Source organism: Hevea brasiliensis, chromosome 1 (assembly GCF_030052815.1).
Source record: "Hevea brasiliensis isolate MT/VB/25A 57/8 chromosome 1, ASM3005281v1, whole genome shotgun sequence".
NCBI lineage: Eukaryota > Viridiplantae > Streptophyta > Magnoliopsida > Malpighiales > Euphorbiaceae > Hevea > Hevea brasiliensis.
Genome location: NC_079493.1, coordinates 124,882,026 through 124,906,651, shown reverse-complemented (window position 1 = coordinate 124,906,651; position 24,626 = coordinate 124,882,026). Strand labels below are relative to the sequence as shown.

The following is a 24,626-nucleotide window of genomic DNA, read 5'->3' as shown; positions in this document are numbered from 1 at the left end:
GAATATAAGATTATAAATTAATGATTAATTTTTTTTAAATTAATGGCTGTAGTGAACTTTTATTATTATTATTATTATTATTATTATTATTATTATTATTATTATTATTAGTTTTGTTATTATTATTGTTATTGTTATTGTTATCTTTTAAATTATTTTTAATTTTAAAATATTATTATTATTATTATTGTTGTTGTTGTTGTTGTTTTTGTTATTTTTTTTATTTTTTATTTTAAATTATTATTATTATTATTATTATAGAAGGAGGATGTGACAAATAATATTTTTACATAAAAATTTATAAAAAGTTAATATAAATAATTTTTTAAAAATTAAATTTAAAAAAAATAATAATTTAAATAATAAAATTTAAAGTAGTAATATAAATAATAATAATAATAATTAAGGGGAAATAAAAAAATTAATTAATAATTAATATAAAAAAAGAGTTATTTATAAAATGTGATATGTAATAAATTTTTTAAAAAAAATATCAAATGATAATATTAAAAGAATATATATATATATATATATATACACGCGCGACCAAGAAGAAGAGTGGAAATTAATATCCAATTAAAGGGTAGTAGATGGCAATAAATTTTGGTTTTTATAAGCTCAAAAGCATGTCTTTTTCCAAACCAATAAGAGTGTCTCTGTCGGCTTTGTTTCATCTGTTGAATTTTATATGTATCTTAGTCAAAAATAAGGTTACCCATCATAGTGACAATAATCAAGTGATCTCCATCACCCCACTAGGAACGATACTGAGACGGATTGAGGATAGAGATTGCTATTTCCACTCCCACCATGCAGAAAATCAGAGTCAAGACAGAAACTTTCCCACTAAAAAATTGGTGTGGAACAAGTTTACTCATAGAAATTTAATATAAATTTATTTATTAAAAATATAAGTTAAAAATATAATATCATATTCTATCAGGAGTTGTTCAATCTTATCTGGGTGAGGTGTAAAAACTGGAAAAAATAAATAAATAAATAAATAAAAGAATAAAGATAGTATCCAAATGTCTACTGTGCCTACTTGACCAAGTCATCAATCCATCCCTATTATTTTGGAGCTTTCGTCCACTCGGTTTCTCTAAATTTAGCCGCCTACTGCTACTTGCAACTTTTTTATTTTTTATTTTTTTCCCTCACAAAATATAAAACACCATTGATGAAAATTATGGCTGCTTCATCAACTTTTTTTTATTAAAAATTTATTATTTATAGATTTTACTAAAATTAACTGTCAGACGATCCCTATTTTAGAATTTATAATTTTTAATGTGAATATTTACTGTATATTTTTTATTTAATTGAATCCGAATTAAACCGAGAACTTAAGAAATTTTAGATATATAATAAAATTTATATATTAAATTTATAATGAAATTAAAGGTTTTTCCTCCTCACAAAAAGTATTGCAAAAAAATTCAACGGCTCCAAACAAAGCCAGAGTAGCCGGAGCCGTTGCATCATTATAGCCATTAATATCCACCAACTTTTCCATCATCATCTTCATCTATAAAAAAAACTAATAATTAATACTAAAAATAAATAAACACCTCTTTCAACCTCCCCTCTTATCTCCTCTCTGCGTTTCGCCCATCGTTCTCTCTTAGTAACAGCCGTTTAAGGTCCAAGAAAATAAAGAAAAGCTAAAGAAATATCTTTAAAACAAACAGAGATCGCCCAGAACGAAACCTGTTTCATTTAAGGCTTGTTTTCGGCTGTTACTTTGAGATAAAATCATGGGATTTCTCCATAAGCTCTGGGACGAAACGCTCGCAGGGCCTGCGCCCGATACAGGGCTCGGCAAACTGCGTAAGTATGATTCTTTCTCTGCTTCCACACCAAGATCTGCTCCTGCTGCTATTCCTCATGAGGAAATGGCTATCACTCGAAGCATTACTGTTCTTAAGACTCATTCCAATTTCAAGAACTTGTCTGTGGATCCTGGTTCGGCTCCTGATTCTCCTGCTGCCTGTAGCACTCCTGGGACTCCATTCTCACGTAAGTGTTATATTCTTGTTTTCTTTTCTTGATTTTCCGTTCAAAAAGGCTTGGGTTATTTTCATTTTAATTGATCTTGAAAGATTTCAATGTCTTTTAATCTTTTGATCCGAGAAAATTATGAATAATCATGAATCATGAAGGAAATTATTTTGCTATGCTTTCTTACCAACCAAACAACTTCTCATAATTTAAAATTTTAATTATTACATGCAGCTGGGACACCAAGTGAGGAATTCAAGAGACTGACGAGGAGAAAATCGTCTGCTGATGCACTACTTCGTGCTGAGCCTAGAAGTCCGACCATTCACGATTGGTTCTCTTTTTATCATTTTTCTTTTTATGATAACATTTGTGCCCTGCCATATTAAGCAAAAATAAGGAAAACATGGAATAAAAATAAAGATGAAAATGTTTAATTCTACATATAGCATTGGTTATGGCTTATATATGGGGTTGTGCCTTCATGTTTATTGCAGGATGGTGATGAGTGCTTTGGATCGTTGAGAGAGGAAAGTGACGATTTTGGTTGAAGAATCGGCAACAATATATATATTATTCTACTCTTGTACATATAGATCAACTTTCTGATCATATCTTGGGTGCTTCTTCATATGCATAAAGAGATGTGACGGCCAACTATATAAATATTAATATATAGCTAAAAATAGTAAGAGTGCAAGGTTCGATGGATTGAATAATCGCAAAGAAGGAACCAACCGCTGGTAGCTGCTTGTAAGAGTTTACGAGAGAGGAAATTGAAGTAGGAAAACCGACTTTTCTTTGGATTTGAGAGCTGTTTTCAGCTTATATAAATACGTATATATTGGGGTGTTTGTTTTTCTTTTTCTTCTTGTAAATATGGTATTTTCTTCTCAATTTCTTGGATTTGTAATTTGGTGGTGTTGTGGTCTTGTACATATATATATGGACTACTATGTATAATTATGTATCCTCTTTCTGTGAAACTTATTGGAGCTTGACAAAAAATTTCAATATACTCCCCCCCCCCCCCCCCCAACAATCCCTTTTTTCTTTTTCCTTTTTTGAGAATTTGAATCTTTAATTGGGTGATTTTGCTTTGTTTTTCAATGGAGCTCGAGAAAAACATTATATTAAGTTGAAATTATTAAAAAATTTAAGACCAAAACACTCAGATTAGCAGTTTTAATCTGTTTTTCTTTAATATTTAAAATAGATTTTTTTTTAAAGAAAATAGGTTTGAAACCACCATTCCAAACAGGTTTTTAGCCAGCACCATAAAAAATCCTTAAAGCAATGAACTAGTTGACCGCTACCCAATAGTCGTCTCCTCCACCACATTATTGAGCTACTTTAATAAAGTGGATGGGAGATGTAATGTGGGGCTGCAAATCATGAAGATTTCAAGTATATGTATTAGAACTCCTTTTTCTGGTTTTGGGGGGGATTTAATTTCTTGATTGGACACCACACAAAGCTCGCTACTTTATTTTACTGTTTACATCTATTTTAAGGCGGCGTACGTGGCTGTGTTCAGTCCATAATTCATAGGCAATTAATTAAGCTATTTCTTTCTAGTAATTCTCTATGGCATAATGTCATGGACAAATGTAGACTGATATGAGTAACAAGAAATTAAATTTGTGATTTGTTGGATTACCGATAATAATAATGATAAATCACTTTCTGAAAACTCTATATTTCAGAAAATAAGTTATTTAGCTTTTTTTTTTTTAAAAAAAAAATAGACACTTACTCCCAATCAAATCGATAATTTTTTTTACAATTTTATCATCTCCAAGTTTCTTGACTCATTCACCCCATGCTTTAGAGAGTTGTTTTGATTCTAGGATGCATGCAGCTCAATTTGGGTTCGATGATTTTTGATGCTGCTAAAATTTAGATTGAGATTGTTTAATGATTTCATAATCTCAAATTAATTTAGAATCATTGAGAAATGCGATTAAAGTTTCTTTGTCATTTTAAATATGATGAAAATTGTCACGACCCAACTCATGGGCCGGACCGGCACTAGGACATGGGCCAGCCTAAAGCTCTCGAGGCCTGTAGTAAGCCTAACTATTCACTTAACCCAACTCTAAGGCCCATTTGGGCCCAATTTCAAGAAATCAACCGGACAGAGTCCGGCCATAAAATGGACCTACCAACGGGGAGTTTATGACTCACCCGACCTGTAAACACAGTAAATACTCAATTGGGGAGCTCAGCTCACCCTTCACATACTCATCAGCGTAAAAATAAATGGGAGCTCAGCTCCCTCATCCAATCCATCAAACATGCATAGAATATTAAGTTTACAGGTTCACAATAATAATTTAGTTTACAGACCCAAATCAAATAAACATTTCTAACACATGCGGAAATTCTAAAATTTAACAAGTTTATACAAACATTAATAATCGACCTGCGAGGGAAAAAGCAGGTTAGCCTCAAAAATATCCTCCTGTTGCCTGGAAAAATATTGGACAGGAGTGAGCGTTCGACTCAGAGAGTAAAATATCAATTTTAACCATAATCTCTATAACTATCTAGAACTAGTGCACCCTGTAGAGTGAAATGCAGCATCAGCAATAAATTCACATCATAACATCAAAAAGGTAATTTGGAGCACTCACGCACCCAGCAATATCAATCATATATATATGGGAGCTGATCCACTATCTGACTCTTTTATTCCAACTGTACAATAAGAACTCAGCTCGGACTTCCACTTAATAACCAAATCGGGGTCCCAGCGAAGAACTCAAGCCGTGTCTACCTCGAAGGACCGGGTCCCAGCGAAGATCTCAAGCCGTGTCTACCCGTTCTATCCATAGTCCACACCACATCACACGCACGCCAACGCACGCACACTGCTCCAAATTACCACAACAACATACATGACACTTTCACAGTTATGAATGCAACATAAATCGTGCCTAAAGTTTATCTACATAGATATATGCATATAAGTGATGCATGGGCATGCTTGAACATATAATAATAGTGAAATTACAATTAAAATTAATATTTTACTCACAGACTTGACAACGGTCATTGTGGCGGTAGGCGGAGGAAGAAGGTCATCGGCCACCTGACAATTACATTACAATTATTTAATACAAATGACTTAATACAATCAAGAAAATACCAAATACGTCCTAAGTCGTGCCGAAAATCCGGCAGAGTCTCCCCTATACCTAGGACCTACCCAACCTGCAAAATGGCTCAAAACACACTTCTATATTCACAATCCATATATCCACAACTCAATCACATCACACAGCCCCTAATCAATCATTCATCACAGTATGTAAAATTTCAATTTAGTCCTCATAATTGATTATTTTTGCAAAAACTGCCCAAATAAGCTCTAAAAATTCTAAAACTTTGCCCCGCAGTCCTTAGCAATATTGCTAGGCTATTGCAAAAAGAATCATAATTTTATGAGCTACCACGAATATTTTATGAATTTTTAATCCTATTTAAGCACTAGAAAATTACGAAAAAGCAAGGTTCGGGTTTACCTTTGCCGATTCCGATTTCGGGAACGCGCTCGGGACATCTGACAATGGAGGGGTAGCCAAAACCTCGGTCCAATTCGGAGACTTTTCCGGTAACGGGTCTGTCTGACCCGAAATTTGCAGACCCGGTCAACTGTCGAATTTCATCGAATTGAGGATACCTACACGAAGCCCACAACACGGGGGTTAGTACATAAAATTTTCAGAATTTTCTAAGCTCATTTAATACTCGAAAAGACACTGCGAAGTTCCGTGGGACCCACCGAAAAACGGTATCGAAAAAATTCGACATTTACGTCGCCGCGAAGCTCTAGACGAGTGGAGCGCTCTGGTACTCTCGGTTTTCTCGTGGAATTCACGGTTTGCGAGAAATCTAGCCCGAAAATCAAAATGGGCTAAAACTTCCCGGGCAAAAATTGGACAAACTGCTCGATGGATTTCAGCGTTCTTGGTGTCTATGGAAAGCTCTCGCCGAGTAGATGATTTTAGACACAAGACCCGGTCCAATTGGTGGCCGGATCGACCGAATTTTGGCCGGGAAGTCCACGCGTTGCGCGCGCACTGCGCGTTCTATCTGATGCCGTTTTTCGGCGTTTCAGGCGGCGGCCGGCCGTGGGGGAGGACCGAGGTGGGGCGGCGGCTCGGCAAGGGGAGGAGGGAGGAGAGAGAAAAGAGAGAGAGAAGGGAGAGGGGTCAGACGCGCGCGGGAGGAAGAAAAAGGGAAGGGAGCCGGTCCGATTCGACCGGTCCGATCCGGTTTGGTTCGATTCGACCGGTTCGATTCGAAATACAAAATTTTGAATTTTTACTCTGCCTCGGGACCGAAAACGAGGTCCACAAATTTCGAAAAAATTTCAGAAAACTCAGAAAAATACGTAGATTTTAAATATATTTTTAGTTTTGCCACGTGGTCTTTAAATTAATTTTTAAAAATATCAAAAAAATTCTTAAAATTTAAATAAAATTAAAATACCAAAAATGCTCATAAAATAATAAAATTTAAAATTTTGGGTTGTTACAAAAATTGATGGTTTGATTGAATTATTCAGTTTAAATAGTAAAATTTTAAAATAAAAAATCATTTCAATAATTGAATTATCTCAATCCGAATTAAACTGAAATCAAAATTACTGTTCAAATAGTTCAAAATTATATGAAACTGATATCATAGAAAACTAATCTCTAAATTTAGTTCAGATCCCTTAAACTACAAATCAAAACCAATAATTCCAATTCGAAATAAGCTTGTGATTGAAAACTTCTTGTCTGCATCAGGGTGTATACATCCATCCAATAAATATTTGATGTATTATTAAAATAATAAAAGAGCCTATTACAAAACATGACGAGTCTCACTACAAAAGATGATTAGCATTAGAATTTTCCATGCAATACTAGGCAAAATCAAATTTTAACTCCAATCCATAATAAATACAATTTTAATGCTATTAAACTAAAATTATTGGTTTTGCTAAAAAAAAAAAAACTAAAATCGTAGGTTAGGAAGTAGAGCAATAAACCAAATACAAGACAAGACCAAGGAAGAACCAGAGTCTGAATCCAACATTACCCAAGCCAAAGAAAATTTCTAGGAGGGAAGCAAATGCACCCACCAAGAAAAGGCTAAATTGACGCAATAGGCTAAGAATTGAGTCTTCAACCCAGCTTCCTTCTCTCAATACCCGCTTTCTCTTACGAACCTTTCTTACTTATACACCTACACCTGCCGGTTCCCGTCGGCGTTCTTTCCTTATTCTAACCTGCTAGTCACTTTCGGTTCTCACTGTTCATCCTTTCGGCGGCACATCATCCAACTCTCTTTTTAAGCTCACCGTTTTTTCCTAATCCCCTGCGTAACTCGTACGTCTATGTCCCCTTGTTTTTTCAAGTCATCGGCTGATCCGCGTTTGTTCATAAGTGATTAACCTCGCTCCAAGTTTATCTTTATCTTATGACTAAATTACCCTCACCTACTAAAATCACTTTAACAAGAAATTAAAATTAATTAGATAAAAGTGATTAAAGAGTAATATTAAACTAATTATAATTATATATTAAACTAATTATAATTATAAGTGTTTATATCATAATATAAATGAGATCATGGATTTAAATTTCCCCGCTCTTTCGTTTTATTGAAAAGTCCCCAAAAAATACGACGATATATTACAGCATCACCACATTCTTGTACGGCGAGAGGGCAGTTTAGGCAAATAACCACCACCGGAAACTGGCAGGCAGCTACTGTAGGCATTTCCGTTAATTCCAATCAAAACCATGGTGTTTTCCGTCAATTCTATTCCTCGGATAAAGTTAACACGCTTAAACTACCAAGCCGGCTACTCTCCCCATCACGCCGGTGACGGAATTCACTACGCATTCCCAATCATATTCCTCCACCTCACCCCTTGCCCAACTTCTCTTCTCCACGTGTCCCCCTACGCTCTCTTTTTCATAGCCCACCTTCTCCTTCTCCGTCAGCTCCCAAAATTTTCCCGTCAACGTTTCTAATATATACAGTCGCACGCACCTCCTTTCTCTTTGTTCTATGTTTCTTTATTTGCTCTTTTTAACTTGTAGTCGGAATCATCAGATCTAAGCCGTTGATTTTTGTCGCGATGGACGATGATGAGGAGATACAGTCACACACATCGGCGGCCACCGGATCTCCCTCGCCGTCTCCACCCAACGGGAGAATTACGGTGACGGTGGCTGCTGCGCCTCCGTCTTCTCATCCTCAACAGCAGAACAACAATAGCTTAGCGCTAACTCTACCGATCCAGCAGCCGAAGACCAACGGGGGCGGAAGAGAGGATTGCTGGAGCGAAGGAGCGACGGCGGTGCTAATTGACGCGTGGGGTGAGAGGTATTTGGAGCTGAGCAGAGGGAATTTGAAGCAGAAGCACTGGAAGGAAGTTGCGGATATTGTGAGTAGCAGAGAGGACTATAAGAAGGCTGCGAAGACTGATATTCAATGCAAGAACCGAATTGATACGGTGAAGAAGAAGTATAAATTGGAGAAAGCGAAGATTGCTTCGGGTGGTGGACCCAGCAAGTGGCCGTTTTACGAACGTTTGGATCAGTTAATTGGTCCAACCGCCAAGATCCCTGTTACTGCTGCTGCCGCTGCTGCTTCTTTGTCTAGCAAAGTTCCGGTAGGAATCCCAGTTGGGATACGCAGTGGTGGAGCTAGTGGGTCGAACCAATATCAGTTTCATCAAGGAAAGGCACAAATGAAGAGCAATCAGGTAACGAAGAGTCATAATGTGAAACCGCATCTTCGAAAACGAAATCAGGTGGAAACTGAGTCATCCTCGGAGGAGGAGGAGAATTTTCCAGATTCGGATGATAGTTTGCCACCAGAGAAGAAGTCAAGGGTGGTGGTGCAGAGAGGAGTGAATACAAAGGGAGTGAAGGAAAGAAAAGGGTGGGGGAATTCAATTAGAATGTTGACACAAGCAATACTCAAGTTTGGGGAAGCTTATGAGCAGGCAGAGAGTGTCAAGTTGCAGCAGGTGGTGGAGATGGAGAAGACGAGGATGAAGTTTGCCAAAGAGCTGGAATTGCAGAGGATGCAATTTTTCATGAAGACCCAGATGGAAATCTCGCAATTGAAGCGCGGTAGAAGGGGAGCAAATGGTAGTAATCATCATCATCACATCAGTGGTAACAATATTATTCATAATAATAACAATAGTGATAGTGATAACTAAGAGTTGAACTTAGATTTTTGCAGTAATTTAGAAGTAGATTTGTAGGTTTCTCTGTGTTACCCCATTGATTGTGGAAAACTGGAACTTGAGAATTGAGAATAGGGAATATTTCTAATGTTGGGTGCATCCTCGGTAGTGCTTATGAAGCTTCATTTATAACAGCAATTTGACTGGTTTTTAAAATTGTATCTGTTATAGAACATGTAGCGACTACTCTGGTGAGTGTATTCTTACTTGTAGCATGTATCTACAAGAGAATTGCTTCCTTTCCAAAATATTGCTAGTGATTGTTGGCATTTCTGTGGTCTTGTTGTGGATTATTTTGTACAGTGAATAGCTTTCTTTGTCAATAATTTAGCGGCATATGCAGTTCCTTATAATTAGTTCCAGGAATTGCTTGATATTGCCAGTAGGGAATAGGGGTATTGTCCTTTATGTTCTACTGTTATTGCCAAGTGAATTCTTTGTCCAATCCTTTTGAAACTGAGGATTTGCTTAGTGTTGGTGTACAGCTAAGAGTGTTCATTGGTCATCCAGAATTTGGCAGCAAAAAGTTGCAGCAATCCCGCAGAAATCTCCCTAATTGATGCTAATCGGGGTAGTAGGAAACTTTGGAGATCATACTGGTTACTTCTATTGTATTTTCTGAACGAAATCATTAGTATTGGTTAATGCTTAGTTTTATTGGTTTTTACCAAATCAATTCGCTTGGTTTTCCAGGCTTATTAGGAATGGCATCTAGGAAGATACTATTTAATCTTGTTGGTATTGTGAATTATTTTATGTTCACGTTTTAAGTGCTTGCGCATATTGTATATATAAATTAATCCAATTCATTCAAGTACGCTGTACAAAATTTTTTCTTGCTACCAAAGCATCAAATCATACGAGGTTTTCAACTTAGTAATCCAGGCGTCAGAGAGTGCTAGACATGTGGAATGTCGGCAAGCAACGGAAAATATGAATCTTCCTCTTGGAAAAAAAAAATTAAATGAGTTTTTTAACCTCTCTTAATTTTTATATATTTCATATTACTTTATTTTTTTACTTATTTATTTGATATTATTGTTTAAATTGTTTTTTTTTTAATATTATTTTAAATCATCTATTACGTAAAATTGAGGTCAAGCGGGGCCCATACAACCCACTTTTGCGTAAAATGGAACTGGGGTCCAATAGCCTGCGCTTCACAACCGTACAAATTTAACACGCGTTGGATCAACCTCAAATTTATCTCTAAAAGGTCTTGTTTGTGTAAATTTTTAATTTTCTTCTCGATAATTACTCCCAATCAGATAATAATAATTATATCATAATCATAATTTTGGTGCGGGTGTAAGATGTGAGAGTACTTTTGATGGACAAATCAGAGCTAACTGTTAGTTTAATATCCCACGTGTCCGTCAAACACAATATAAAAGGACTAATAATTTGCAATGATTTTTATTTTTCTTTTTATTTTTTATAAAATAAAAATATGTTTATTTCTATTTCATGTCAAGGTAAATTTAAAAAAAAAACTATACAAGGGTTAATGGATAAGGCTTCAAAATACATGGGAAATTAAGTGGGAGGATATGCACAATTATAAATTTAATCTCCATTTCATTAGATATTTACTGAATTTGTTATTCATTATGTATTTAATTATATCCTTTAAGTGCGTTTTGATATTTCATTACCTTAGTAAAATTACGAAAACTTTCAATAATTTCATTAACCATCGCGATATATTTGCAAATAATATATTGAAATTCAAAAAAAAAAAATTAAATTTAAGGTTTTATAGTTATAAAAATAAAATATAATATTATTGAATCTAATAAGTGATAGCTTAATTGATATTTTTGGAGTGAGAAGTTCTCGAATTTAAATTTTTTTATTTACCTATTATAATATTATTTATTATTTTTATTGAAAGTATAGATGACTATATATGGTTGTGTAACTTATTAATTTTTATTTAGTTCATATTTTTATTAAATTAAAAAAATAAGTATTATTAAATTAAATTTATCATAAATATAAATATAAAGTTAATTGATATCCAAATTCAAGATGTTAAAAAATAAATTCAATATCCTTAAATTAAAAGTCATTAAATGAAAAGCTAATTAAGCCTATAACAAAAGGACAATTTGTTGGTCAACCATGTCACGATTCCAACTATTTCATTGTCATTGACCATAAAATCAACATGAAATGAAAATACACATAAAAAAATGAAAAAATTTTCAAAAAAAAAAAAAATAAAAAAAGAAAAAAGGAAAAATCAAAACACAAACTCTAATGGTCCTACCATGTGAAGTGGGCAACTTTGGTGCGAGTCATTCTCGCGTTTATATAGTTTCTTTTTGTCAATAAAGGGTGGATGGAACAAATATTTTGGTTCATTTTAATTATCAATAAACATCCAAATTTTGGATGAAAATGAATGGTTGAGATTTAATTTGGAAATAAAAAAGCTTTTTTTTTCATTATGAGTTGAGATACTTCAATTTCAATTTTGTCCACCCCAAAAATCCTCAATCTCTTTTATTAAAAGTAAGAAATATTAATTTTGATTACTTTATATTAATCAAGAGTTTCTAATACTAAGCAAAACCATAAAATAACAAAAAAAAAAAAAAAGAAAAATCTAATCCGTGACCTCTTTTCTATTGTTGATTAGACTTTGAATGAAAAATAAATATTAAATAAAAAAAAATTCACAATCCTAACAAGTGATCTTCCTCTTTATTTTAATCTAATATTAAATGAGATGTGATCGCAATTATCAATTTATAATAGTAGCAGTGACTTATTATTTGTATCAAATCTTCCCCTTTTTCCCTATCTTCGAAGACACTGGGTAAGGGAGACTTTGACTTGAGGGTGTTCTTCCTGTGATGGTTGTGTTGTATTCTTCCATGCTCAATGAAGTTGATCTGTAGTCCCCTCTTGGTAGCCACTGACAACTTGCAATTGAAGAAAAGGTGGCCACGAATGTTGATAAACATGGGTTCGGGTTATGCTCCGTTAGTTCGTAGGGTTTCTATCTGTTGGGGTTTGGAATGGATTGAAATTAAAATATTATTTTATTTTTCAAAAAAAAAAATCAGAAAAAAAATAAAAAAATGAAAGTGGGTGCTTGAAATGCACGGTAGCCCAGCTCTCACTCTCACTTTGAAAACTTCATTGTGAAGAACCGTTAAGTTTTAGAATCGATTATTACCAGAGAACGTAGACACCTGACCTCACCCTTATTTTGCATTTAAATTACCTAAATACCCCCTTAATTTCAGTGGCAAATTCCCATAAAAATGATTTGAATGAAAGATAAAAAAAATCTGTAAAAAATCTAAATCAACTTATAGTTCTTGTGACAATAAAAGATAAGAGAATTTTGTAGGATTGTTTAATTAGTGTATTGCTTGTTTACATAAGTATTTGTAATGAATGCTTAAATTTACCCATTTTTAATATTTAATAAATAAAAAGTAAAATTAAAATTTTTTTCTGTTAAGGCTACTTCTAGTCAGTAATTATCTGGATGTAAGTGTTGATACAATAAATCTTGTGTTCTCTTATATGCGTGTGTTCTTAAAAGAAAAAATTTAAAATTTCCTACTAAAAAATTTTTGACAATAGGAATGTACTGATCAAGATGTTCCAAATGGCTTTATTAAACCTCTATTTTTTTTGTTATTTGGAAATCCACCATTTTTAAATATTAAGGAAATGGCAACAAAACTCTTACTGACTATATGCTTACCAATTTTAAGCTACAATCTTGTATATGATATTAATATATCAGAGTAAAACTTAATTCTTATATTAAATCACTAAAATTATTATATTATAATTTTAAACAATACAATAATTATAAATTAAATATATATATATATATAATTTTTTTATTTATTGAAATATTATTCTATGTTCGGTTTATAAAAATTAATATTTTTAGAGTTCATAAATATAATTTTTTATAATATTTTCTCAAAAAATTGAATATATATTTTCTCTTTAAAAATGCTGTGAGTTTTATCAAGCATTAAACACTTATTGTTATCTAATATGATATTATTGTATTTATATATTAGAGTAGGTTAAATTTTTGAATTTATATTTTTTTAATTAAAAATAAAAATAATTCACTTTTCCTCTTATAGGTTAAAATTTTCAAATTCCTTAAAAGAAGTTATATCCTAACTTGAAAATTCCACATAGATTTACATATGTGGAATGACAAATCAGTAATAAAATGCTAAATAAGTGATAATAAATCTTACAAAATATAATTATGTACACATGTTGAAAATAATTTTTTCTTTTAAAAATAATAACTGCCTTTTTAATTTAATTATCATTCTTTTATCAGTTACAACTCCAATATTTTTTTCATTTGAATTATAAATTAAATATAAAAATTTAAACTTAATTAAATTTAAATTAATTTATTTTTTTTTCTCATAAGTAAATTATCATTTCATGAAAAATGCTTACATGGATTAACAAGTTTTCTGTAAATTACGGCGCTAATATCATACAGGCAAACGCCGCCAAGGAGAAGGAATTAAAAAAAAAAAAAAAAAAAAAGCTAAAGAACAGTATGGACAGTATAGTAAATTCGCTTGAAGTCCAGTCAGGAGCCTCTTGGTAATTTTGAACAGTAGAGATCAGTGTCTTTCAGATGCAGTTAAAATCACTCAAATTAATAACAAAAACTTGATTGGTCTGAAAGAGAACAGTCTCCTTTCACTTTCTCTCTCTACTGTATTGCTTAGAGAGGGGAAGCTAGCAAAAGGCTAAAAGCGAAAGATAAGGAAAGAGAAGAAAAGATTGGCATTTGAGAGATGAGTAAAGCAAAAACCATCTTGTCATTTTTCAGGGTTGTTAGAGCCTAAAAAAACCCCAAAATCCCCCAAAAAGAATCTGATAAAGAACACAAATATAGATTATAGAAAGAATAGATAAAACCCAAATGCTGGTACCCATTTGAACTATCCGAAACATAGGTTCTGTTCACCAATCCGAGATCTTACTGATTGGTCTCTCAGGTATGATCTGACCTGCGTTTCTCTCAAGCTTTTGGGTTTAAGTGATTAGTGTTTTTGGATTCTTCACAGCAATTTTTGTACATTCTTCTGTAGGCAAGTACTTCCTGTGTGTCTATGTGAATGGGTTTCGATTGGTTTGGCATTTGAATTTGGTTTTACCAGTGTTTTGTTAGTGAGTTTGGTTTAGTTGGGCTTTTGGGGTTGGAATTTGATGAAATCAGATCTGGGATTCTTTTGGTTACTCCTTATGAAGTACTGTTTTCTGTTTTTGAGTTGCAGTTATTTCAGGTGCATTTTTGTTTTTGAGTTAGGTTTTAGGATTAAAATCCATGGCTATTTTTTGGGGAGGCCTTTGTGTGGAAAAACTAGTATATTTTGATCATTATCTACTTTTTCGCATAATTATTTATTTTCTACTTTCTCACACTTGGATTTGCAATGCGGATTAGCAAAATATTGGTTTCCTTGTGATTTGCATATTTGGAGTTTCTCACATTTTAATAACTTCATTCAATTGCCAGATTGGTAATTCAGTTTTTTTTCCCTCAGAAAATTTGCATTGCAGGATTTTTTATATTAAAGTTCTGCCAGTTCTGGGACTTCATTAATTGAAGAGTAGGAGGATCTTGGTTTCATGCACAGGGGAGAACATCTGGTTCTATGAGGAGGTTAGAGAACAAAGTCATAGCATAAATATTGTAGAGAGAAAATGAAAAATGACATGCCTCTTGACTATGCTGTGTTTCAACTGTCCCCAAAGCATTCACGGTGAGGATGTTTGTCCTTTGATTTTTATATTCTAGTTGTCTTTCTATATGTAGCTTTTGATATTTTTACTTTTTCCTTTTTGGCAGTTGTGAATTGTTTGTGTCAAGTAACGGAAATACAGAGAAGCTTGCTTCAGGATTAGTAAAGCCATTTGTGACTCATTTAAAGGTTGCTGAAGAGCAGGTTGCACGGGCAGTTCATTCAATCAAGCTTGAAGTTCAAAGACATAAAAATGCTGAGACTTGGTTTACAAAAGGAACCCTTGAGAGGTTACTTATAGTGCTTACTGTTACTGAGAAATTACATTGCTATTGTAGAAGGAAATGGTTTAACATCAATTCAGATTTGGATATGATTGGAACTCCATGTTTTCAGATTTGTGCGGTTTGTCAGTACACCTGAGGTATTAGAGATGGTCAATACATTTGATGCAGAGATGTCTCAGTTGGAAGCAGCACAAAGAATCTACTCTCAGGTAATACTTCCATTTTTTCTAGCAGAGGACAGTTGTATGATAATCGTAAGGATCATTGCTAAATCTGGGAAGTCTTTTGTTCAGGGGGGCAGAGATCAGCTTTCTGATGCTTTAGGTTTGGAACTCTTCCTTTTCTTTCTCCTTCTCCAGTGGTTAATTATAATTATAATCTCTTATCTGGATGCAACAATCAACCATTTAATAAACTCAGCCTTTTGACGTTGTTGATTGTGCTGGCTATTATGTTATCGCTTTTGTAACTCCACTTCGTTTCATTCATAGTAAACCAATGCTTGAAGAAAATGTTGTGAAATCACAAGTACCATTGTTCTCAGTAAATTTTGTGAACCTTTTCTGCTTATGCTAAGAAATATCTAAAATTTAATAAAGTTTTCAAAATTGGAATTATCTCTGTGAACCTAATAAAGTACATATTGCGCATATACTGACTCAGGGTTTGGATAACTTCCTCCAGGTGGGGATGCACCAGGAGTGGTGGCAGGAGCTGATGCAACGAAGTAATTTTCCTTTTCTAATTTTTTGGGGAAGGGTGGTATATCCATGCTTGATTATGTTTCTTGAAAGTTTTGACTAGTTTTGAAAGTCTTTATACCTGTTTGAGTTATTGATTTCATCTTCCAAAGGAAATCTGGAATCTTAAGGAATGCTGAATATTTGATGTAATTTCCAGTTATTACTGTCAAATCATGAAACTTCTGAGAAATGGGGAGTTGCAACATACATTTTGTTAATTGAATGAACTATCAAGTTATGAAGCCCCTTTTCCTGCAGTACTTGATCTGAGCTATTTCATAGATGGTGCTTTGTAGAATTTACTAGTTGTGAAGATACTGCCTTAAACTGTGAATTTAAGAGGCTGAGGCATGACCTCCTGAGGATTTGCTAGCGTATTTTTAACTGCTATGAAATAGTAGAAATGCTATGGGCCATGGCTTAGGATGAAGTGGATGGTCAATGATGATGATATGTGTTAAATTGTGCATAATAATGACAAAACTAGCTGTTGGCTCCTTGATACAGCCAATCAACATGCTTGAACAGATTTGTGTTATGCTTCATCTCTGTCAAAGGGGCTTCATGATTCATATCTGTCAAAGGGGCTTTCTGATTTTATTTTTCTTTTGCTATGCAGGAAGGAGCTTCTGCGAGCTATTGATGTACGGCTTACTGCAGTTAAGCAGGATCTAACCACTTCCCTTGCTCATGCATCAGCTGCTGGTTTTAACCCTGACACTGTGTCAGAGCTCCAGCTATTTTCAGATTGTTTTGGTGCCCATCGCTTGAAGTAAGCAGTCTGGAAAATCCTTCAAACCTAATTATTACTTACGCCTGTTGATTGCATGTGCTTGTATGCATATTGTGGATTTGATTTAACTTTACATTTTAATGCCTTTTAAGTAGAGCTGATGGGAAGAATATATTGTTTCTTTGATCTGGTTGAGGCTTGATTTTCTCTCTAAGAATGCAGACAAGCACGGAATTTGATATCAATCTAGGGTTCAGCTGGATTTTATTTTATTTATTTTTATATATGTACCGATGGCTTGTCTGTGTGACCAGTGCAAAGTGTGGAACTGGATAACCAACAAGCCATTGGAGGTCAAAAGAAGGGGAAATATTACATGATAACAAGTAAAAGTGTTAGTTTGCCTTGCACATTTAGTCACTTGACCTTTCTTCTGTAGAGGACTTCTTATTAGTCAGTATTTAAGATTCACAACACTTTGATCTTTTACTATTCCTCTCCCTATCCTGCTCTTTCTACATCATTTCAATTTTCAATTAGCTGTGCTGCTTATTTTGTTGTGACCCGAAGTTTAGGCAAAATTCACTAACTCATAACATCTATTATGTTCTCTCAACATGATCAAAACACATTTCTCATATATCTTTTGTAGTTTTGTTAATAGAGGTAAGCAAGGGCAATATAAAAACAAATATTGCATCTCTTTTTTGCTTCTTAAAAAAAAAAAAAAAAAAAAAAGACCTTGTTTATTTTTCTGGATATAAGAAATCCCCTACTATCTAGAGGCTCCTATGGAAACTATTTTGACTTTTCAAGCCGTAGAAAATGCTGATAAGGTGCAGCTATGGGTCCTAAACTTTCGCTAAGTTATTACAGCACGTTGCTTTGATTGTTTAATTTTCAGAAAATGAAATCTCATGATGTAATTCAAGAATTTGTAACATTTAAATAATTTTTGATGCACTAGCCACACAAAGATGTGGTATCTAGCATTCGTTGTTTAACATTTATGGTGGGGAAATGGGGACACATCATGAAATTCCTTAGTTTTTTGGGATGCTGTCGTGTAATGCTTCATTATAGTTTCTCTTTTGATGTAGCATAAGTGATTGTTTTCGAGCACGTGAAAGGAGACATTGGTGGAGTTTCTAGGTAGCAGTAAATATTATTGTTCCTTGTTATTAGCTTTTTTTTTTTCATTGGTGTAGTAGGTTCATTATCAAGTTTTGATTACACTTGGTTCATGATGTCTTATGTAAGGTAAGAAAGACTTGTTAAGAAATGAATATGCTAGAGAGTCATCTGTATATTATAAGATATCTTTTTAGCTCAATTTTCAGTATTACAATTTACTGAGATTAGAACAACGTTTGGCATTTGTTTATCTCCCTCTGCATTAAAATTTCTTATTATTAATTTCTCATTTCTATTTATGATCTTAAAAGTTTTGGATTGGAGCATTGGGATCCGTCCATGTAGGTCACAAACAGAAAGCATCAAAATTCAAGGAAATTCTTAATGATTGGGTTAAAGCGTCCTCAATGAAACATGGGACCAGTCATTATTATTACTTGCTATTGGATATTATCTAAAATATCTCCACTTCAAATATTCACATGCTGCCGAATTCGGTTTGTAGCCTATAAAAATTGTCCATTTAGGACAAAGCAAGAATCATTTTGGATAAAAATTAGTGAGATTCTAATATCCTCTTATATTTGAAGCTTATGATAAAAACTGAGGAGAAATAGTTGATATCAGATCTCATTAATATTAAAAAAGATAAAATTCTCATCTTCTTAACTTTTCCTATCATAGCATGGTAGGTTTAGTAGTTACAGTGTTTTATTCTGTTTTCTCCTGGCGCCAAATTTCTTTTACTTCTCGCTTTTTTTTTTGTTTTGTTTCATTTTTTTTATGCAGCAGTTCCAAACTAATGGGGGTGTTCCATATTTTTTGCAGTGAAGCTTGTAATAGATTTATCTCACTGTGTGAGAGAAGACCAGACCTGACCAATCCATGGAAGCCAGGTGTCGAGGAGCAAGTGGTTCGGGCTTCATGGGGATCTGACATGTCAATTGATCCCAATTCATCAGTATGTGCTCAACCAACTGTCCAGGGTGAGAACAAGGAAGAAGATAAGAAAGAGGAGCCTACTACTGAGTCATCAACTAGTCAACCAAGCCAACCTGCAAGGCGACTCAGTGTGCAGGACAGGATCAACCTGTTTGAGAATAAGCAGAAGGAGAACTCGGGCGGTAAACCTGTTGCTGTAGGCAAATCTGTAGAACTGAGGAGACTCTCTTCTGATGTATCTTCTGTGCCTGCAGTTGAAAGAGCTGTATTGAGGAGATGGAGTGCTGCAAGTGATATGAGCATTGACCTTGGCAATGACAATAAGGACAATAACTGTATGGATAGCCCTTTGTGTGCATCCTCTTCATCTTCTGTATCCCAAAGCAAAAATAACATGTTTTCTAGCTCATCTGCAGATTCTAAGGATCAGCAGGGGTTGAATGGTAAAGCTAGTTCAGTTAAGGCTGAGGCTATGAGGGTTTCTGGGTTCAAAGATCAGGATGAGTTGCAGACACATGTTGGTGGATTTTTGGGGAAGGACGAGGAGGTGGGGTTGAAGGGGAAGGTGAATTCAAAAGATCAAGTGGGGTCTCAGGCCTCACTGAGGACATTAACAGGTAGAGGTGAGCTGGCCAGTGTTGATCCGGAGGTTAGAGAGGAGAAGTTAGTGGGCATCTTGGGTGGAGATGAGAAGAGTAGCGCAGGAAAAGGTCATGGGGTTTTTGAAGGAAAGTTGAGAGGTTATTCAGATGGAGGGGAGAGTGTTGGAGTCAACAACCAGTCTGGATTGCATATTCAGATCAGAAGTTCTATAGGCAGGGTGGCGGACGTTGATTCTGGGAGTAGAGTTCAGGATGTGAAAACAAGAGATCAGCCACCCAGTCAGTCACGGTTAAGGGGTTCTCAGACTCATATCCGATCTCTTTCTGGGCAGCTTGAAGGTGGTTTTGGTATGAAAGTAAGGGAAGGGTCATATAAAGAGATTGGCGGCGATCAGTCAGCTTCTCAGCCACGGTGGAGATCAGCTACTAGTGAAGTTGAGCAAGTGAGAAAGGACGTCGTGGTGTCTGTGAAGGAACCAACAAAAGTGGAAGATCTTGAAGTTCCAAGAATGAAGGTCCAGAAGCCTTTTTCTGCAGGTCCTGAACATATTGTGAAGCTGCAAGGTAGAAGAGATGAGACTGGCTCTACTTATGGAAGTAACAAGCCAGTTTTTCATGGTAAAAAGGTATCTGAGAGTCGAGAGAGCTTTGGTACTGTATCAGCACCATCAGTAGAGCAAGTTCAGAGAAGGCAATCTAAGGGGAATCAGGAGCTCAATGATGAGCTGAAAATGAAGGCATATGAGCTGGAAAAGCTTTTTGCAGAGCACAAGCTTCGTGTTCCTGGGGATCAATCTGGTTTTTCAAGTAGAAGCAAGCCTGCCGAGTTGCAGGTTGAACAGGCAATAAATTCACAGTACAGAAAACCAACAGCAGTGGAAATATCTCCAGCTCAGGTTCAGGATAAAAAGACAGTGGTTGAACCAATTGTGAATGCTAGTGATAATGTCAAGTTTAGCACTCCTCCACCAATGAAGACAGTAGATCAGAACTATGGCAGTTCTCTGAGACATAATTTCTCGGAGCTGAGTTTTTCAGATGATGCTAGAGGAAAGTTCTATGAGAGGTACATGCAGAAAAGAGATGCAAAGCTAAGGGAAGAGTGGGGTACAAAAAGATCAGAGAAGGAAGCCAAGTTAAAGGCCATGCAAGATAGCCTTGAGCGGAGTAGTGCTGAAATGAAGGCCAAATTTTCTGGGTCCGCAGATAGACTGGATTCAGTGTCTAGTGCTCGTAGACGTGCAGAGAAGCTCAGAACATACTATGCTCGTTCTGGCATCAAGAGGGAGCAGGTATTCAATCTTTCAGTTACATCTTTGAGAATTATGTTCTGAAGCGGATGAATGTTGTATTTTTGTGTATATTTTCATTTTTTGGAATTTCAGAGCTTCCTTATTCGGTAAGATTCACCTTTTTACAGCATCTGGTGGATTCCCTTCAGAGTGAGGAGGATGAAGATCCTTCTGACATTCTGGAAAAGAAATATTATAAACAAGATAGATCATTAGGTGAGGTGGCTTTAGTTGATGGCGCTTCTAGAAGTTCCCTAAACAAGAAGCTGGTGCTAAACAGAAATTTGTCTTCATCCACCCCTCGTACAACAGCAGCACCAGCTCCACGGTCATCAGTCAAAATTTCCAACCAAAGTTCTGGGAGGCGGAGAATTCAATCAGAAAATCCTCTAGCACTATCAGTTCCAAATTTTTCTGATTTTAGAAAAGAGAACACAAAGCCGTCTTCTGGATTCTGCAAAACAGCAAATCGCACACAGGTGAGAAGCTATCCCCACAGCAAGAGTACAACTGAAGAGATACCTCTTGCGAAGGAAGAAAAACCTCGACAGTCTCAGTCCTTGAGGAAAAGCTCTGCTAGTCCTGCCGAAGTCAAGGATTTGCCTACTTTGAACTCTGATGATGTAGTTTTGGCACCATTGAAGTTTGATAAAGAGCAAACTGAGCAGGGACCATATGAAAAATTTTCAAAGAATGTGGAGTCAAAGCCTTTCCTTAGGAAGGGTAATGGCATAGGTCCTGGTGCTGAAACTACTATTGCCAAACTGAAAGGTTCAGTGGCAAATGAGGCTTTGGAAAATGAAGAAGCATTTGAAGAATATCCCTTTGAGGCAGAAGATTCAATCAATGAAGCAAAAAAAGAAGATGAGGAGGAGCTAGAAACAACAGAGATTGAAGATTCTGCAAACACTAAAAACGGAAAACTGGGACTAGGCCTGGAATCTGATAAGATGTCTGATTCTGAGAATAGTGATTCTTTGAGATCTCTTTCTCAAGTTGATCCTTCTTCAGTTGCTGAACTGCCAGCATCTGTTCCTTCTACATTAAACACTGTTGGGTCCTTACAAGACTCACCTGGGGAAAGCCCAGTGTCATGGAACTCCCGCATGCATAATCCATTTTCTTACCCACATGGGATCTCAGACATTGATGCTTCTGTGGACTCTCCAATTGGAAGCCCTGCTTTGTGGAATTCTCACTCTCTTGCGCATGCAGACACTGATACAGCTCGAATGAGGAAGAAGTGGGGAAGTGGTCAGAAGCCTATTATAGTTTCTAATTCATCCCATAATCAGCCACGCAAGGACGTGACAAAAGGGTTTAAACGATTATTGAAGTTTGGAAGGAAAAGTCGTGGAACTGAGAGTTTGGTTGACTGGATTTCTGCAACGACTTCTGAAGGAGATGATGATGCAGAAGATGGACGAGATCTTGCCAATCGGACAGCAGAAGACTTGAGGAAGTCAAGAATGGGATTTTTACTGAGTCATCCTTCTGACTATGGCTTCAATGAAAGCGAGTTGTTCAATGAGCATGGTAACCTATATATTTCTTTCCTGATTTTTAATTGTTTTCTTCTTGTTTGCTGAGAATACTAATCAACTTCTTTTCCTGCTTGGATCAAATTAAATTCTAGCAATTGAACAATTTCACCTGGTAACAGGGTTGTCAACTTTGTCACGAAGTTAGCTTGTGAAAAATGTTTCCATTTCTAGTAGTTTGCCATATAGATTTTAGTGGCAGTCAATTTCATAAATAACTAGAAGCTCTTGTACTTTTTAATTATTTTAACGGCGGGCAATTTTAATTACTTTCCTAATGTCCTTTTCTGGATATCTTTTTTGCATTAATTTTTGTGCTCTGGTTTTTCCAAGAGTTCCAATGACAAAATGTCAATCATTATCCTTGTTTTCATAACAATGGCCGGTCGCCTTTGTAGTTCTGGTGCACTGACCTCCTATTTTGTCTCTTCCTGCTTATGGGAATTTTGAACTCTATTAATATTTTTGAAATTGTTAAGTCAATTGGGTGGAAGAATTTGGCCCACGCAATTGGTTTTTTGATAACTTTTGACCTCATATAGCAAAGTTATTAAAGTGGCAATAAATAGTGCAGTAGTGTTCAACTAAAAAGGAAGCATGATAACTTTTTGAATATCTCTGCTTTAAATCTTGTGTTGAAATGTTTTTGTGTGTGTAAATAGTTCTCTTTTATATAAGCACAGAGCACTTTGGTGGTGGTATATTTGTCCACCAAATGGCATGGCTTTCTCTAAAAGGTTGTATTAACTTTTTGCTGTTTTGCAATTACGCTTTTTCATCTACATATTTTGGTTATACAGCTGAATCTCGCATAGATGATGATATGTATCTTTTATTGCAGATCAAGCTATTCATAGTTCCATACCAGCACCTCCTGCAAATTTCAAACCTAGGGATGATCATATGTCTGGAAGCTCTATTAAAGGTGATTCTTTTTTATATATATAGAGAAAATGTTAATATGGTTATTAATATGGTAGTTTTGTTGGCCGCAAATGTAATGAGTTAATAAATGTTCGCAAGTTTAGCGTCTTTCTGAATGCATGAAGTAATGAAAGGAAGCTTTATGTTTGTTTTGGAATTGTTTGTTTATGATGGTGTATTTAAAATTGCATCCAAATTTTACAGCACCACGATCATTCTTCTCTCTTTCGACGTTCCGAAGCAAGGGAAGTGAGTCAAAGCTGAGATAATTACATCAGAGAAAAGTTTAGAGCTAATGCTTGGAATATCTCAAGTGATAGGGTGTAAAGGATTATATATATATATATATATAGGATACAAATGCTTGTGCTGAAATATGTTGTATATTGTTTTGAACAAATTAAAAATTGCCTATTGGCCTTCTTGTGATTTTGGTAGTGTAGGAGCATTCTTTTCTTCTTTATTTGCTCTAGCCTTGTGTGATGCGTATGAGCATTCAGACTCCTGGCAGAAAATAGAGTTGGAGACAGTTTTACGAATAGTGATGTGATTATGCGGATTAAGCAACAGCATGTACTTCATTTCATCGACTCCACATTACTCTTGCATTCTCTCGCTACTGCTCTTATGCTTTTTCCTATTGCTACTTCTTATATTATTAATCTTGGTCCAATTCTTCTAATAAAAAAAAAATCTTGGTCTATCAGTAGGCAATTAATTCAATATATATATATATATATATATAAGATGTCTAATGCATTTCGCTTAATAAATATGTTAGAAATGAAAGTTTTTTTAAAAAGAAATTGATCCATTTCACCTTGAATTGTATTTTAATTTATTTTAAAAAATTTAAAAATATATAGGTTGTTATTATTTCTCTTCTCAAACGCTTAATTTCGCAAAATAAATGAAAGAATTTTTTTAGAATTTAAAAATATCATTATGAAACTTATATTTGATTATTAAATTATTAATTCTTTTTTTAATGAATATTTTAAAAAAGAGAAAACAAAACTTAAAAAATGAAAAACTTGATGCCTAGGAAAATGGTGTAGACAATGGAAACAATTAAATATTTAGAAAGGTCCAAAGTTGATTTTTGCCAAATAGCTAAATAAATTAATAAGAAATTAATCAACAATATTTTTGTTATAATAAGAAATTAGATTCAATTAATGGCTAAGTTAATGTGGTTAGTGAGAGAATTCCAACTACTTCATTGAAATGAAAATGCTCATAATTTACAAGAAAAAAAAAATAAATAAAAACACAAGCTGTAATGTCCTACAATGTGAAGGAAGTGAGCAATTTTGGTGCAAGTCTTTCTTATGTTTATTTTTATCAATAAAAGGTTTTGGTCATTTAATAAATAAATATCCAAATTTTGCATGGAATTTA

At 34.7% G+C, this 24,626-nt stretch overlaps 3 protein-coding genes across 5 annotated transcripts; all 3 read left to right on the top strand.

Moving 5' to 3' along the window:
- Positions 1 to 1,546: 1,546 nt before the first annotated feature.
- Positions 1,547 to 2,987, top strand: LOC110633418 (dormancy-associated protein homolog 4). Of its 2 annotated transcripts, none has more exons than XM_021782003.2 (3): positions 1,547 to 2,019; positions 2,236 to 2,335; positions 2,499 to 2,987. In XM_021782003.2, exons 1-3 carry the CDS (start codon positions 1,758 to 1,760, stop codon positions 2,524 to 2,526), a joined length of 390 nt encoding a protein of 129 aa, XP_021637695.1. In that variant the 5' UTR covers positions 1,547 to 1,757; the 3' UTR covers positions 2,527 to 2,987. The 2 variants fall into 2 exon arrangements, with proteins under 2 accessions (XP_021637695.1, XP_058007388.1); XM_058151405.1 differs by having other exon boundaries at positions 1,552 to 2,019; positions 2,236 to 2,316.
- Positions 2,988 to 7,632: 4,645 nt separating this feature from the next.
- On the top strand, positions 7,633 to 9,534 carry LOC110633428 (trihelix transcription factor ASIL2-like). The gene has a single exon (XM_021782022.2). It carries the CDS (start codon positions 8,144 to 8,146, stop codon positions 9,236 to 9,238), a length of 1,095 nt encoding a protein of 364 aa, XP_021637714.2. The 5' UTR covers positions 7,633 to 8,143; the 3' UTR covers positions 9,239 to 9,534.
- A 4,405-nt stretch (positions 9,535 to 13,939) lies between these two features.
- LOC110633425 (uncharacterized) lies at positions 13,940 to 23,820 on the top strand. 2 transcript variants are annotated; one of them, XM_021782014.2, is made up of 12 exons: positions 13,940 to 14,280; positions 14,830 to 15,048; positions 15,135 to 15,317; positions 15,424 to 15,523; positions 15,608 to 15,638; positions 15,999 to 16,041; positions 16,677 to 16,829; positions 18,753 to 19,201; positions 19,283 to 20,760; positions 20,889 to 22,296; positions 23,143 to 23,226; positions 23,430 to 23,820. In XM_021782014.2, exons 2-12 carry the CDS (start codon positions 14,990 to 14,992, stop codon positions 23,492 to 23,494), a joined length of 4,053 nt encoding a protein of 1,350 aa, XP_021637706.2. In that variant the 5' UTR covers positions 13,940 to 14,280; positions 14,830 to 14,989; the 3' UTR covers positions 23,495 to 23,820. The 2 variants fall into 2 exon arrangements, with proteins under 2 accessions (XP_021637706.2, XP_021637704.2); XM_021782012.2 differs by having other exon boundaries at positions 18,753 to 20,760.
- The last annotated feature ends 806 nt before the right edge of the window (positions 23,821 to 24,626 follow it).

What these genes read in the sequence shown, in the direction of transcription:
- LOC110633418 (XM_021782003.2), top strand. Translation starts at nt 1,758, where the DNA reads ATGGGATTTCTCCATAAGCTCTGGGACGAAACGCTCGCAGGGCCTGCG. An exon ending in TCCTGGGACTCCATTCTCAC is followed by an intron (nt 2,020 to 2,235) that starts GTAAGTGTTATA and finishes TATTACATGCAG; the next exon opens with CTGGGACACCAAGTGAGGAA. An exon ending in AGTCCGACCATTCACGATTG is followed by an intron (nt 2,336 to 2,498) that starts GTTCTCTTTTTA and finishes TGTTTATTGCAG; the next exon opens with GATGGTGATGAGTGCTTTGG.
- LOC110633428 (XM_021782022.2), top strand. Translation starts at nt 8,144, where the DNA reads ATGGACGATGATGAGGAGATACAGTCACACACATCGGCGGCCACCGGA.
- LOC110633425 (XM_021782012.2), top strand. Translation starts at nt 14,990, where the DNA reads ATGAAAAATGACATGCCTCTTGACTATGCTGTGTTTCAACTGTCCCCA. An exon ending in ACAAAAGGAACCCTTGAGAG is followed by an intron (nt 15,318 to 15,423) that starts GTTACTTATAGT and finishes CCATGTTTTCAG; the next exon opens with ATTTGTGCGGTTTGTCAGTA. An exon ending in CACAAAGAATCTACTCTCAG is followed by an intron (nt 15,524 to 15,607) that starts GTAATACTTCCA and finishes TCTTTTGTTCAG; the next exon opens with GGGGGCAGAGATCAGCTTTC.